General features: G+C 37.7%; 1 protein-coding gene and 1 long non-coding RNA gene across 9 annotated transcripts in view; one reads left to right on the top strand and one right to left on the bottom strand.

Annotated features, from left to right (window-relative positions):
* LOC116552237 lies at positions 1–11635 on the top strand. Its single transcript, XR_004269289.1, has 3 exons — positions 1–12; positions 11202–11206; positions 11550–11635. It is a non-coding gene; the product is annotated as an uncharacterized LOC116552237 (long non-coding RNA).
* The window catches only part of FYB1 (FYN binding protein 1), a 172777-nt gene continuing 167678 nt past the window's right edge, over positions 9240–14338 (bottom strand). For 7 of the 8 annotated variants that reach the window (XM_032278892.1, XM_032278894.1, XM_032278893.1 and 4 more), the window contains 3 exons: positions 12917–12950; positions 10838–10869; positions 9240–10072 (listed from right to left, as the gene is read on the bottom strand). In XM_032278892.1, the coding sequence (XP_032134783.1) occupies positions 10050–10072; positions 10838–10869; positions 12917–12950 (89 nt within the window). In that variant the 3' untranslated portion in view covers positions 9240–10049. Of the gene's footprint in view, positions 10073–10837; positions 10870–12916; positions 12951–14338 lie in introns of those variants that run through there. The other variant, XR_004269286.1, reaches the window with a different exon arrangement.

Raw genomic sequence — 14338 nt, 5'->3', positions numbered from 1 at the left:
AAGCTTTTCTTTGTTTATTGCTTATTATTATTATCTTTTGAGATTAGGGAGAAGTGTGTGTCATATATAAAATGAAAGCAGGATATCACAATTAAGACCTTGGGCACAGGGTGTAAACCTTATTGGCTTTGTAATTTGGGCAAATCATGTATCATCTCTAAGCCTCATTTTTTTAAAATAGTAAAATGATGAGGTCAGGAGTTCGAGACCAGCCTGACCAACATGAGGAAACCCCATCTCTACTAAAAATACAAATATTAGCAGGGCGTGGTGGTAGATGCCTTTAATACCAACTACTCAGGAGGCTGAGGAAGGAGAATCACTTGAGCCTGGGAGGCAGTGGTTGTGTTGAGCTGAGATCGTGCCACTGCACTCCAGACTGGGTGACAGTGTGAGATTCCATCTCAAAAATAAATAAATAAATACATAAAAATAAATAATATAGTAAAATGACCCTCACTTGAAAGGGTTGATATAAGGTTTAAATAAGACAAGGTCCATTAGGCACTTAGCACAATGGCCTGCAAATACTAAGCACTCAATATACTAAGGAAATACTAAGCTCAAATATGATGAAGATGATGATGATAATGCAGCATGAATGTAACTTACTTAAATGCTGAGATTGGACCATTTTACCATTCAAATAAATGAATAAAAAATGTAGAATAACAAGAAATAGGCTTGAAATGAATATTCACCTCTCAAATGCATCTCAACTTACTCAGTATAAATTTTGTTACTTAGGTGATGTTACAGCTGAAATGATTCGGGATGCTCACAGGGCCCTGGCAAGCCAGAACAAACCCTTAATGATGTGGGGAGAGTCAGCTCTAGGGTCTGGTCCATAAAATATACTCCTTTATGTCTCTTTCTAGTCAATGACAGAACCACTATTCCTGCAGAAAAATTACTTCCAATTAATCTCTATTAACTTTTCCTAGTGTATGAACCTATTCCTCAGCTGATATAAGAGTTGGTTGGTAAAGCTCCCACATGAAATTTACTTTTGAAAATTGCCTTTGGCTTGAAGGGGCAATGGTGCCCAGAGATTTGTAGAAAATTGAGGTTGAGGAAGGGGGATTCCTCCAGCAGCAAATGACTCACTGGGAGGGTATAAAAGCCCCCCCACCACTTGCCTCAAGGTAACATAATTCAGTGATGCTTTTCTTGCTGTGGAATTAGGCTGAGGCTGGGCTTTAGCTGCATCTACATCTTTGCCTAACTTCTCCTGTGCTCTTTTGCGTCCTCACTCCTTATAGGTTTCTCCTGAGAGCACGCCCGTAGCAAATCCCTTGCACAAGAATTCCTGTCTTGAGCTCTGCTTCTAGGGAATCGGAATGTTGTGGACTGATTGCTTGTGCTTGCCACACCTCCAAGTTTCATATGTTGAAACACAGTCCTTAGTGTGATGGTGTTTGGAGGTTGGGTCTTTGAGAGGTTGGGCCTTTGGGTGCTTAGGGATTGTTGAAGCATAGTCCCTGGTGTTATGGTATTGGGAGGTTGAGTATTTGATAGTGAAACCATCATGGGTGGGATTAGTGCCTTTATAAGAAGAGGCCAGAAAGCTAGCTCACTCTCTGCTGTAGCGTGAAAACAGAAGAAGAACTAGGCGTCTGCATTCTGGAAGAGGTCCCTCCCCAGAACCTGGCCATGCTGGCATCCTGATCTTGGACTCCCCAGCCTCCAGTACTGTACTAAATACATTTCTATTCTTTATAAGCATCCAGTCTATGGTACTTTGTTACAGCAGTCCCAATGGATGAAAACACCAACCTAAGATATCTTCCTACTAAGTCTACTTCTACAGATAGAGACATTATGAATAGTGGAGATCTTTGTTGTTTCTCCTCTAGATGAAGGCACAAACACCTATATGTGTTCTTTAATACCTTGCAGTTTTGGTTTTTATAGTTCTGTACATTTATTTAGATCTTGGAAATTAGGTAACACTAAGCACTAAACTATAGTGGTTAGATCCATACATATTAAAGATAAGAAGCCATACACAATAAAGGTAAAAAGATCTTTTAAATTCATACATATTAAAGATAAGAAGCCAAAAGAAAACTCAGGTTTTCTGAGGCATGTGGGAGGCAAGAGGATTTCAGTGCTTTACTTAACACAGCTTCCACCATTGAGGGTGAACCTCTGACAAGCATATTGAATTAAGCAAATTCAAAATATTCAAAATAAGTATTGTAACCTAAATTTCATCATAACTAAAAAAGATTAATAAAGATTCCCTTGGCTGGGCATGGTGGCTCACGCCTGTAATCCCAGCACTTTGGGAGGCTGAGGCAAGCTATTCACTAGGTCAGGAGATCGAGACCATCCCGGCTAACATGGTGAAAACCCATCTCTACTAAAAATACAAAAAATTAGCCGGGCATGATGGCATGCACTTGTAGTCATAGCTACTCGGGAGTCTGAGGCAGGAGAATCCCTTGAACCCAGAAGGCAGAGGTGGCAGTGGGTCAAGATTATACCACAGCACTCCAGACTGGGTGACAGAGCGAGACTCCATCTCAAACAAACAAACAAACAAACAACAGATTCACTTTAGTATTGCTGCTAGAGACATGATGGAAAGCTAAGCTTTCATGTATGATGACATATGTGTTGAGATCATTAAGCTGAAAGGGAAGATATGGTTTATATTACTAAATAAAACTTCATGAACTTAATATAAAGTTTTTGAAAAATATGACAATATTTCAAAGATCTATTTCCAAGAAATGAGATGAGAGGGCTTACCTTGGTGGTCATAGCAGATATTTGTTTGCTCTCCTTTGCTGATAACAACCTGGCCCCAGACAGACTACATTATATAAGAATATTACATTCAGCTGAGCACATCCCAAACCACAGTTTGACTTTAAACTTCTGTTTGGTTTCAGGTGGTGGTATTTGCAAAATTTCAGATGCTAAAGAATGTTGTGCGGCCACATTACTTTTCTGTGATCATACTCTTATTGAACTACTCAACGGCCTTTGGTGCTACTAAAAGTGATGGTATCTGGCAATACATCTTGTTCATCACTCATCTATACATAAAGTTTCCACAATATTGGCAGGGTTGGATAGATAGAGTGGCCTGTCCTTCATCTGATTTATTTCTTATCATAAATAGCAGAGGTTGTAGACGAACTGCATGGGCCAAATCTGACCTACAGAGATTTTATTTTTTTGCTCTGAATAGTGCATTTAAAAAATTCAATTTACGATAAAAACAACTGGAAATTTTACATATAAACCTTGATATTCAGCTTCTCTTGAAAAATAGGAGAATCAACACTGGGCCCACAATTCATCGGAGCTGAGTCATACATACATACATCAGCAGGGCCTACATGGGAGACAAAGAGCAAACTCAAATTGGGAAATTTGAGGAAGGCTTCATTCAGGGATTGTTTACAAATATGTGAACAGAATGTCAGGAAGCCACAAAATAAGACAGAACCCTAGGGCTGGTAAACATGGGAAGGGTTGCAATTCTGAAGGAGCAAGTCCAGGGAGAAGCACTGGAACCCAGAGAGCCAGCACAATGTGGAAAAGCCTGTCCAACAGAGCTGTGGCCTTTGAGTGAAGAACACTGGCAGCTTGTAAGGACCTCTTTGGGAGGATGCTGCAGAAATAAATCTCCAAACCACACCCTCTGTCCCTCTCATTGAGTGCTAGTGCTCCCCAACAGGCGCAATGAAACTGGCAGCTAGAAGTCAAGGGAGCCTCTTGAGGCAATCCGTAAAGGTTGGTCTCAAGAGGCACAGAACAGGATGGAGATGGTTGGAGAGGGGGAATCTGGAGGCCAAACAATAGATACCCAGCATAATTAGCAACTCATTCCCATGGACAGGCCTCATATTCTGCAGTTTACCATGGTCCCCCACCTTCTGTACTGGTCTCCACACCAAAGCTGATTATCAGTGACCATTTATCATCATGCCAATATGGTATTCTTCATAGGACAAAACCAATTTTATACCAATGTCTGTATCAAAAGTAGGCAAGGAATGATAAAGGACCAAATTCTTCAACAAAACTGAGGGAAAATAATACATAAGAGAAATATTAATATGTGTTTAATATGTAAGCAGAATTTACGTTGATCTTCTCTTAAAACACTTTTGGTCATGTGTGGTGGCTCATGCCTGTAATCCCAGCACTTTGGGAAGCCAAGGTGAGCGGATCACTTGAGTCCAGAAGTTCGAGACCAGTCTGGGCAACATAGTGAGACCCCCACCTCTACAAAAATAAAAAATTAGCCAGGCCCCGTGGCACTTGCCTATAGTCCCAGCTACTGAGGAGGCTGAGGTGGGAGGATCACTTGAGCCTGGGAGGTCAAGGGTGCAGTGAGCTAACATGGCACCACTGCACTCTGGCCTGGGCAACAGAGTGAGACCCTGTTTCAAAAAAAATTTTTTTATATGCCCTGTTTCACTCATGGGGTCGAGTTTGCTTTCCCTGAATTTTTTATTGAAACATTATCTTTCCGCCACTAAATGTAGTCTTGTTTGGGAGGCTAATTCTAGGTGACTTTTTGCTACTATGGGAGCTGAAGGGTTAGAACCCTCCCTCCCCCCACCACATGGTCAGGCACATGACTCAAGCACTGTCAATGGAGTTCCCTCTCCAAGGACTTTGACTCATGAGTAAGTTACTCAAGGGCAATAGTAAATTTCTGTTGCTTGCTGCCAATCATGAATAATAACTGAATCATTATCTAAACCGAGGAGGAAGACCATTAATAGGTTGGTATTTAAAAATACTTTTCCAACATTTGTGAAACTTTTCTAACTCAGTAGGCTGTGGAGAGAGTTACAGAGGAATTACTGGTTGCAGATGAACCCCCAAAGATGAGAAGTACTTGTTGAGCATCTATTCATTTCTCAGATTTGCAAATAAAGCTGAAGATTGTGCCTATGCTCCAGCCTACTTTAGGAGAATATACATACAGCCTAATGTTTTCCTGGAGAGAACAGAATGGAAACTGTTCATGACTGTGCAATGTCATCTTGTACAGGTCATGACCTTTCCAGGATGGCCCACAGATAATGATGAGCAAGGCAAAGTCACAAAGCCTGGCTATTTTGGCCTGAAGGAAGATAAGTATTGGGCCACATTTACTCCAGAGGCCCCAGTCTGGTCGGCTAAAGCTTTGTCAGGCTTGCATCATGTTCAACCTTCTTCTCTGCCCAATCTTGCTTCCTCCCCTTCCTTTCACAGATACTGATGCTTAATAGACATCTCTTTCCTCAAACTCTATCCCATCTGTTTTCAGAAAGCCTGATGGTGACATCAATGCACTCAGCTTGGTCTTGATTGCTTCAGTGAATCTTTCTAAGGTGGCCAGTGACATACATGTTGGTAAATCAAACAGACATTTCTTGGTCATCAATTTACTTAATCTCTTATGGCATCCGAAATAGTAATTAAGAAAAAGTTACAGTGGCAGCCCACAGAATTCACACAGTTCTTGCAGACACATCATTTATTTATTTTTTCATTAATGAATATATAATGAAGGGCTTCAAATATGACAAAGTAAGAAATATAAAAACAAGTAAGACAAAACATTTGTTTTCTAGGAGCTCTGTTTAATGAAATTTCATTGGATATGGAAAATAAAAGAGGAGAAAGAGAGCAGCCTCCATGTTTTGAGCTGGGACGACTGGATGATTCAGATGTCACTGAGGTAGAATCTACAGGAAGGATAATTAGCTTAAAAAGGGAAAGAGGTTCGTTTTTGAGTTCCATGAGTTACAGGCACCTGTGGGATGTCACGTAGAGATGAATTCAGAGTAATCATACCAGAGATCAAGGTGTAGTAAGTTGAAGACTGAATATACCCTGAGCATATGGCAAAGAATGAATAGGGATGGGAGATTCTCAAATGTGACTGGGCATCAAACTCGTATTTAGAGTTAAGGAAAAATGAATTCCAAAGTTTTTTTCCCTAGAGATTTTTATTTGTTGATCTGCAGAGAAAAATGAATATTTTTACGAACTCTTCAGATGTCCTGTGTTCAGTTTGGATTCTCTGGAAAGCAGACACCAAGACGGAGTGAAAATGGGAGGGGAGGAATATATACGTGGGTGGGGGAGAATACATGTGTGAGAGGAAATGGGAAGGGAGCTGGAGAAGGCTGGATGAGCTCTCACACTGCTATGCAAATCTTCACCAATAAAGGCAGGAAGAGGGGTGGTTAGAAGTATCTCAGAGCATTCTGCAGGTTTAGCAAGCTTGTGAGGGGTTCTGCATCTTTCAGCAACAGGTCTGCCTTAGTATCCCTGCAACACTCAGTCATTGGCTAGAGCAGCCTGTGGGAAGCCTGGTCTTGGCACAAACATTGTGACGGATTTCAGAATACAGCAGCTGGGGCCTTTTGGGCAATTAAATGCCTCATAGTTGGAGGTCTTTGAGGCACATTCTCTTGGCTGCCACATGTACCCTGTCATTTTAAGACAATGAAATGAGGGAAAAAAAAATCCAAATGGGCCGTAGCTGGACAGGTATTTGGGCCTAAGGCAAAGTTTCATGCTGCTTTTTAGATGGGAAAGATTTCAACGTTTGTAAGACTAGAGAAAGGAATCTGTACAGTGGGAGAACTTAAAGAAGAGGGATAAAGAGAGGGAGGGAGAAAGGGAGAAAGAGAATCAGAAAGAATACATTGTAAAGGACAAACACTCCAGAAAAGGCAGGAAGAAATAGGATCCAAAGCTTATGGGTTTGAATTTGAGGCATGACATCTTATTCTCTGGGACAGTGTCTGGATATGGGTTAAGGTCGAAGGTTGTAGGGAACTGAAAGGAATTGCATTAAGTTATCTTAATTTCTGACACAATACAGGAGGCAAAAGTGTTAGGAGCCCTGGTAGGAGGCTTGATCTTGAAGAGGAGATATCCCATTATCTGAGGCTGAAGCTAAAGAGGCAAGGCTGAATGCCGAGAAAGACAGGGTCAGTTTTTTTTTTTTTTTTTGGAGACAGTGGCACAATCATGGCTTATTGCAGCCTCAACCTCTTGGGCTCCAGTGATCCTCCCACCTCAGCCTCTGAAGTAGTTGGAACTACAGGCATGTGTCACCACACCCAGATAATTTATTGTATTTATTGTAGAGACAGGGTTTGCCATGTTGTCCTGGCTAGTCTGGAACTCCTGGGCTCATGAAATCTGCCCGCCTCAGACTCCCAAAGTGCTGGGATTACAGACATGAGCCACTGCGCCTGGCTAGCCTCAATTTTTTTAATGAAGTAGGAGGCAAGGTTTTCCATTGAAGGTATTATTTATTTGCAGATCATCTCAAATGACAAAATTCCATACATAAGACTATAACAGAAATCATATTTAATATATTAAAATTAATACTTCAAATATATCTTTCACATTAAGATGATTATCTATTATATAAATCTTTCCTAGGTATGTGTGTCTGTTTTCTTGATGTATAAACCAAAATTCTGAAATATTATCTTGATCTAAATTCAACTTTTTTTTTTTTTTTTGAGACGGAGTTTCACTCATGTTACCCAGGCTGGAGTGCAATGGCGCGATCTCGGCTCACCGCAACCACCGCCTCCTGGGTTCAGGCAATTCTCCTGCCTCAGCCTCCTGAGTAGCTGGGATTACAGGCATGCACCACCATGCCCAGCTAATTTTTTGTATTTTTAGTAGAGACGGGGTTTCACCATGTTGGCCAGGATGGTCCTGATCTCTTGACCTTGTGATCCACCCGCCTCGGCCTCCCAAAGTGCTGGGATTATAAGCTTGAGCCACCGCGCCTGGCCAAATTCAACTTTTAAAAACTGGCAGAGTATTGAATTTATGTAATCCTCAATCAGAAAAAAAATTACTGGCAGACTGCAATGCAAGTCTGCCCCATTGAAGGTGAGAGGAAGGATGGTTGGAAGTGTTTCAGAGCACTCTGAAGGTTCAGCAAGGTTATCAGCATGTCCTCAGACTAGAGCTGGCCAAAAACTTCAGCATAAAAACTATCCTATCTGTGTATTATATATACATGTACTACCAAATTTAATAAACAAAAACCACTTTTGAACCAGGTAATTTCGTCTAGTATGAAAAGAAATTCATTACATGGTCATATACTGACTAATACTATCTAAAAGTAGACATCAAAGTATTTCATAATTGGAGAGAATCTTTGGAGATTAGTAGCTTCTAATCTGGAGGGCCTCAGACACCCAAAATATATATATTTACCAGTGGAAGTTGATGGTTTATTATCAAATTTCAAAGTACCTAATAGAAATCCCACTTCATCTGTGTGAAGATTTTCAGTTCCTTTACAGTTATTTGAAATTATTTCAGTTTTGTGGAGCTGCTTCAGAAACTCCAGTGGGTCTTTGCAATATTAAAATGTGGAGAATGCATTAATCATTATTTAATCGATGAGTTTAAAAAATAGACAAAAGCTTCTGAAACATGGGACTAAATTAGGGGGGGCATTATAAAAGCCTAAGATAATTGGTAGTGAAGAGTTGGAAAAACTTACTTAGTTTAATCTTGTAATTTACAGATGAGAAGACTGAGAAGATAAATAATTTAGTCAATATCACATCCTGGTTCATTAGTGGAAGAGCCGGCATTAGAATTTGCTCATTTTGTACTTTAGAAGTTGTTAAAAAGTTACTTATTGTATTATTTTCTTGGGTGTTAGGGTTTTCCATTCTTTAAATCCTGCTATTTAGTGTTCTTAGCATTTGAAACCCAAATGCTTCACATTTTGTTTTTGGATTGCTTTGGAAATGAGTAACTCCTGATAGGGAATGGCCCAATCCAAATACTAGAGTTTTAATAATTTCTACTTCCTCTGCTGGCCAACTTTCCAGTAAAATATTTTTTTTTTAGGAGAAAAATTCGGAGGCTGACGTGGGTGGATCATGAGGCCAGGAGATTGAGACCATCCTGGCTAAGGGGTGAAACCTGTCTCTACTAAAAACACAAAAAAATTAGCTGGGCATGGTCATAGGTGCTTATAGTCCTAGCTACTCGGGAGGCTGAGGCAGGAGAATCGCTTGAACCCGGGAGGCAGAGGTTGCAGTGAGCTGAGATCGCATCACTGCCCTCCAGCCTGGACAACAGAGTGAGACTCCATTCCCCTGGCCCCCCCCCGAAAAAAAGAAAGAAAGAATATAAAGAAAACAAAATGTAGCAGTAATTGAAACAAAAACTTTAAAAAGTGTCTTCATTATAAAAAGGTGCTGTGCCATAAAAGCCTAGTTAGTTTCAAGGTCCATTCTTCCACTCCTCATAATTTTAGGATTGTCCTCATTCAGATCTACTCTAGTTATAAGAGTACTTTAAACAGAGCATAGAATTAAACCGTTAGCATGTGAATCTGCAAAAAGAGAACTTGTTTCAGACTCTTCTACAGTTTAGACTTCAATGTGCATACTAAATGCATAACATTCATATCAAATAATTAACATATATATACAATTGCCAAATAGGGGCAAATTTTATACAAAAGTTCTACTACTGCTATAATTTTTTAAAACATTTAACCCACAAGCAAGAGAAAAAACAGCACTGCCTTTTTAAAAGACAGGTCATTTGAATAGAGACTATAAGGCATAATCATAATTAGAAGTAGAAACAATAATTTTTCTTTTGTGGAATGTTTTAAAATTTCCTTCCATATATTATTATTCTTCCTTAGGTTTTTTAGACAGGTCATTTCTTCTTGAATGCTTTTCCTTTTTCTTTTCTTTTTATTTTTTGAAGGGGGATTACTTATTGATGGTCTAAAAGAAGTATCTTCAAATTCTTCATAATTGTAGCCAAAGCAGAAATGGGATATTTAATAATTCTTACACCTCACTAATGTAGTCTTCTGAGATAGCAACTAAGCAGAAAGATCATTTTCTATGCTCAAAATTTAAAAATTTGTAAAGACAATTGGGATTTCATAACAAATGATAATAAGTGGTTTTGTGCATTAATTTTCTTGATACCCAATAACATGCCAATTAAAATTCAGACTTCATATTGGCACCTAATGAACACAGCAGAATGACCAAAGTTGAGTGCTAGTCATTGTCATATATACAACCTGAAAGAAAAAAGTACAAATTTAAATATTGTTATAAAAAACATACTAAGTATTCCAAGTTCAGAAATATGAGTGTTTCATCCTGTCCTGGCTAAGGATTAAAAAAAAAAAAAAAACTGGCTCACTTTATAAAAAATGAGTTAAATGGAAGGCCATATATTTAACTTTTTTTATTTAGTATATAATTCCAACAAAACATCTGGATGGATTTATTCTCTATTAAAATGAGACAAGATTATTTTATGTGACACTTAATCAGACATACTTTTTGGTAGTCACTCTGAATGAGGTTGAAGATATTAAAGAGCAAGAATTATAAGTTTAAAAGACTAAAGGGCATCATGGTCAACAGTATGCACCATTTCAACTGGATTAATTTTTTAGATTACAGTTTGGAACTATATGATGCTTAGAGAATATTAGCATTCCTGATTATGAAATAGGTACCTCTTTATTTGCCAAAAATGCTTATTTATTTGGATAAAAGAAATTCTTATTATGATTCACAGTACAATGAAAAATTTACCAATTATTTTCATACTTCTGTTCTCAAAGAAAACAAATGAGGTTTTCCCTTAATTTCCCACCTTGTGGGAAATGTGATATTTCCCCCTCCTTATGCCAGGGCATTTACCTTTTCTATTTTCAGGTGATTCAAATTCTGATCACATTGGAAGTCTCTAATCCAACAAGCTATTTTTAGTATTTGCAAAAACAGAAAATTCACTGTTACTGTTCTCTGTGGTGGTATTATATAAGACTTACCATCAGCAATATCATCATAGATCTCTCCATCACTGTAAATGTAAAAAATAATTTTTATCTTAAAGAAACTATCTTCTTAGCACTAGAGCAATACATAGAAGAAAAGAGTAACAATATGATTTTATATGACACAATTTAAGGCTTGTTAAGCATAGTATGCATTTATAAGTATAAACAAATTTGATATTATCTCTTCTTTCATTGACTTAATCTAATCCTCTGTTTCATTTTACATACAGAATAATTAAACATGCTTCAAGAGCACAGACTATGCCTTACTCATCTTTGCAAGACATGTTTGTTAACAATGTACTGAACATCATGAAGTAATACTCCCATTGCAGGCTTTAATTCAAAGCTGCAGTATGTGTTAATATCAGATTCATACTTTCACTTGAATTGCAAATGGTGAATGAAATACAATAATAATTGGCATAGGAAATGGCTTCATCATTTTCACGTTTCTAATTATAACTCATACATATGATAAAATATATAAATATTAGTTACAGAATATGTAGCCAAGATATGATTTTTATGGTGACTCTTATGTAATTTTAAAACTATTACTTATGATTGTAGGCAGCATCCATAATAGCACTTTTGCTACTTTTACACATTTTAGGTTTTGCCTGGCCCTGAATCTTTGTGATATTTTCCATCCAACACACATACTGAGTCCCTTCTATGTACCAGGAGACATAAATATGAGACCTTATAATCAAACAGGAGATTATATAAGAAATAAAATCGAGAGTATTACAAACATGAATATTCCCTTGAAATGTAAGATATACTTCTAAAGTTCAGAAATGCAGGGTGGCTTTGTCTCTTAGACCAGACCAACTCCTCGCTGTACAATCTCTGTGCTTTATCATGGAAGCAGCAGCAGGCCCTTCAAACTGCTGCCAAGTATGGCAGATGTTGTGAGTTCCCTATGTCTTCTGTTTGGATCTTTTCGCTGAGATGGAAGGAGGGTGGGTTTGGCTAACGGAAATCTCATCCAAATGCAACAAGGACAGATTTTTCTGTCATTTATACGATAAACATTTATTAAGTGTTCGCTTCAATAGTGGTGAACCAACAATTACTGCAGTGTCCTTTCTAAATTCTCTCAATCAGCCTGTAATAATCACTGATGAAGATGTTGTCCTATTATTTGCTACACATTCTGTCCTTAAACTTTGTATCTTTCATAGAACAAAATCTATGAAAGTCTCATGCCTCCCACTGTGATTAATGTGCTGAGAACAAAGGTGTTATGATTATTTTTCTTTGGCCTTCACTAGTTTGCCAACAAAGCCTTCACACTGATTTGTCTTTTTCTGATTGGTGTCAGGCTGTGACGGATACACAGTTTGTGACTTCTCCTGGATCTTTTCATTGAACTGAGTTCTGTAAATCTTTGCATTGGCATGTTACCTAACCTGACAATGGAGTTCATTTCTTGCAATGGGTTACTTGGGACAGAATCTTATGTTTTGGGGGATTCCAGAGACACACTAGTACCAGACTGTGACAGACTGTCACAATGTCTTATTCATAAGAATAGAAGAATCATTGACTATTATCTTTTTTTCTGGCATGCTTCCAAAAAAGGCAACATAGTACTCTACTATGCCTAGTATGAGTGAAGCAAAGCCCTTAATTAAGGGCTAAACTATGAACTGTTAACAGGTAATATTAGCACCTACAGTGAACTCAATAATTGGTCCCAAATTAATTGCATTCAACCAATTGCATTAGCAAGTAAAATGCAAAGTATTAATGAAAAGGTTAGTGGCTTTGACTTGTCTGTCTTCAGTGTTTGCTGAGAGCCTAATGAATATAGAAAACTATTAACTGTGAGCTATATAATTTTAAATGAGAAGGGCTTCTTGCCTATTTAAGAGTAGCACTTTATGAAAACCTTAACTTTATTGCAGATACTAACATGTTAACATTAGTATAGCATATTGTTTTCAAATTTGTTTATGATAGTTTAGTAGGTTATGTTATTTAAATAAGATTAGAAATCTTTTTCAAAGAAAGGCACAAAATTCTTTTCACATGCATAGTAGTAAAAGAAAATGGGCTTACTTGTCCACTAGATAACTCCGAAGGACATAGCCATCTATGAAGAAAAAAGGAAATACATTTTATTAATAATACAGGTTTGAAAAATCTGTAGTAGTTCTTTCAGGAAATCAAAACACGAGAGTAATCATAATATAGCACACTAAATAATTGTATCTATCTCTGGAAATGACCCATTTTTCTTCCTTGTGTCTACTTTTGTGTGCCTCCTTTTTTTCCCTTTTCTGTCTAACTTTTCTCTTTCTCCAATATGTCTCTTTTTCTCTCCCATTTCATATTTTCTCCCTTCCCTTTAAATAAAAAAACGTTTTTCATTAAGCTACTGTAGGCTGTAGCACAGAGTTCTTTCAATTTTTAATCTATTTCTTCAGTATGTTACCCCCCTCATGATCCAGTTTTAGGAAGAATTTAGTAAGCACAGATTATAAAAGTAGCTTATTGGTAAATATTTTAAATACCACCAGATCTAGGACTTACTTTAAAAAATTTTATTATATTGAGCAGAGATAGAACTCTATTCAACTCCCCTTTCAGATGCCAGCCAGCTATTGACTATTAGGGGGACTATGCATTGTAAATAGTCTCAAAACAGCTCTCTTTTAGCAGAGGAAGAACTTCCTATATTGCTTTACTATTGGACAGTATCAACATTTGCATTTCATCGCTCATGGAACAAAAAGCATTATCGGAAGGGCACATACTATGGATTCTGTGATGACTGGTCAAGTAGAAAATAAACCATATTTGATGCAAGAAAACTAAGTTTTGTTGTTGTTGTTCTATAAGGGGCACCTATATTTGCCCCTGATTGTGCAAACGTTTCTCAGGAAAAATATAAACTATTTTTCTTAGGAAAATGTCTGCTGATATCTAATTAATATTAGTAATATTTGGAAAAATTAGTTTTGTGTTAGTGCCTAAAATCTGTTGTATGCTTGAGATTAGTACCATTTGTTGCTTCTTCAATACAATCTCTAAATAATTTCTCTCAGTGAGTCAATCTATTGGTCTTGGTCCACTTTAGATCTAATTTTGGTTCTAGATTGAATTAAATATGTTAAAAAATTATAAAGAGAAAGCTCATAACCAAAATTAATAATACAAGTGAAAGCTTACTTAAATGTACTGATGTCATATTGCTATTGATTAAACATGAAAAAATTTTTTAAAAGTTAGAATCATAAAACTGAATTTATACATTAACATTTAAGAAAATGAACTTTCCCTTTAAGTATTATAGGGTTAAAAAAACTCCACTGGGCCGGGCGCGGTGGCTCAAGCCTGTAATCCCAGCACTTTGGGAGGCCGAGGCGGGTGGATCACGAGGTCAAGAGATCGAGACCATCCTGGTCAACATGGTGAAACCCCGTCTCTACTAAAAATACAAAAAATTAGCTGGGCATGGTGGCGCGTGCCTGTAGTCCC

This window comes from Sapajus apella, unplaced genomic scaffold, assembly GCF_009761245.1.
Source record: "Sapajus apella isolate SASKATOON/1434 unplaced genomic scaffold, GSC_monkey_1.0 scaffold11, whole genome shotgun sequence".
NCBI classification, from domain to species: Eukaryota; Metazoa; Chordata; class Mammalia; order Primates; family Cebidae; genus Sapajus; species Sapajus apella.
This window is presented reverse-complemented; position numbering and strand designations above follow the sequence as displayed.